Source organism: Ursus maritimus, unplaced genomic scaffold (assembly GCF_017311325.1).
Source record: "Ursus maritimus isolate PB19 unplaced genomic scaffold, ASM1731132v1 scaffold_34, whole genome shotgun sequence".
Classification (NCBI taxonomy): Eukaryota; Metazoa; Chordata; class Mammalia; order Carnivora; family Ursidae; genus Ursus; species Ursus maritimus.
The window spans coordinates 368742-369839 of record NW_024426008.1 but is presented as its reverse complement, the minus strand read 5'-3'; the positions used below and the strand labels follow the sequence as shown (position 1 = coordinate 369839).

At 49.9% G+C, this 1098-nt stretch overlaps 1 protein-coding gene across 1 annotated transcript in view; it reads right to left on the bottom strand.

Moving 5' to 3' along the window:
* ZNF782 (zinc finger protein 782) overlaps positions 1 to 342 on the bottom strand; it is a 104279-nt gene extending 103937 nt beyond the window's left edge. Inside the window, 1 exon segment of the mRNA XM_008711816.2 lies at positions 135 to 342. Within this exon segment, the coding sequence (XP_008710038.2) occupies positions 135 to 147 (13 nt within the window). The 5' untranslated portion in view covers positions 148 to 342.
* Between the last annotated feature and the right edge of the window lie 756 nt (positions 343 to 1098).

Sequence of the window (1098 nt, the reverse complement as noted above, 5' to 3'; positions counted from 1 at the left end):
CCCCCCCCCCCCCACCGGCCCTCTGTCGGTCGAGGGCTGGCCGCGGCGCCTACCAGAGGTATTCCAAAGACTTCCCGCTCCCATCCCTAGACACAAGCGCGCCCCTCCCATACAGAGCTCCCCTGCACTCTCACCCCAGGGGTGCATCCTTTACTTTCCGAGTAGATGGGGGCTCTGAAACCGCTTCCTGCAGTCCAGAGAAGACGAGTGAGGAGGCGGACCTACGGCTGTCCTTGCGCAGAAGGAGCTCCGAATTCCCTTCCCAGAGTGCCACGCGGTGAAGCGAAGGATTCGGGACTACATTTCCCATAGACCTCCCGCCTAAGTCACTCTTTTGACATTTCCGCGTTTTAGAAAGCTAGGGGCTGCTACTCCCCCCCGCCCCCCATTACTAGAGAGAGAGAGGCAGAACGTAAGCAGAGGGAGCTGCCGGCAGAGGGAGAAGCAGGCTCCCCACGAAGAAAGGAGCCTGATGTGGGACTCGATTACAGAAACCTGGGATCATGACCTGAGCCTAAGGCGGATAGATGCTTAACCAACTGAGCCACCCAGGCGTCCTCAGGCTGCTGTTCTTAAAAATCTCCCGCCCACGTTCTCTCCAAGCCCAAAGAGATTAAGGGTGAAATTTGAACTCTTCTGCCAAATGCAAAGGGTGCTCCTCTATTGGCTCCCGATTCAAATAGCATTTCCCCCCTTAGGTTATTTGGAGACAATGGGAAAATTTGAATATGGATCGGATATTGAAAATAGTAAAATTACGGTTGCTTAGGTGAATTATGAGAAAAATCTTGAAGTTATGTAGGAAAAATGATTTTGTAAAAAAAAAATGGCATGAGGATTGAGGTATTTAGGATTGAAATGATAAAGCTGTAAAATTATAATCTTATAATTTTTCAACCTGGGACTTCCACCCTGTCCCTTTACAGCCACTGGAACCACCGACCCCTGAGCTCTGACCTGGTGCCCTTGGAGCCCATTGTGGAGCTTCTACTGGGGGTCAAGACAGGTGCTATAGCCGTAGATGTATATAGGATGTTCTTGACGAATTCTCTTTTTCAACAAATTTTTGTTAGTTATCTTCGATTTCCATGAGCATAA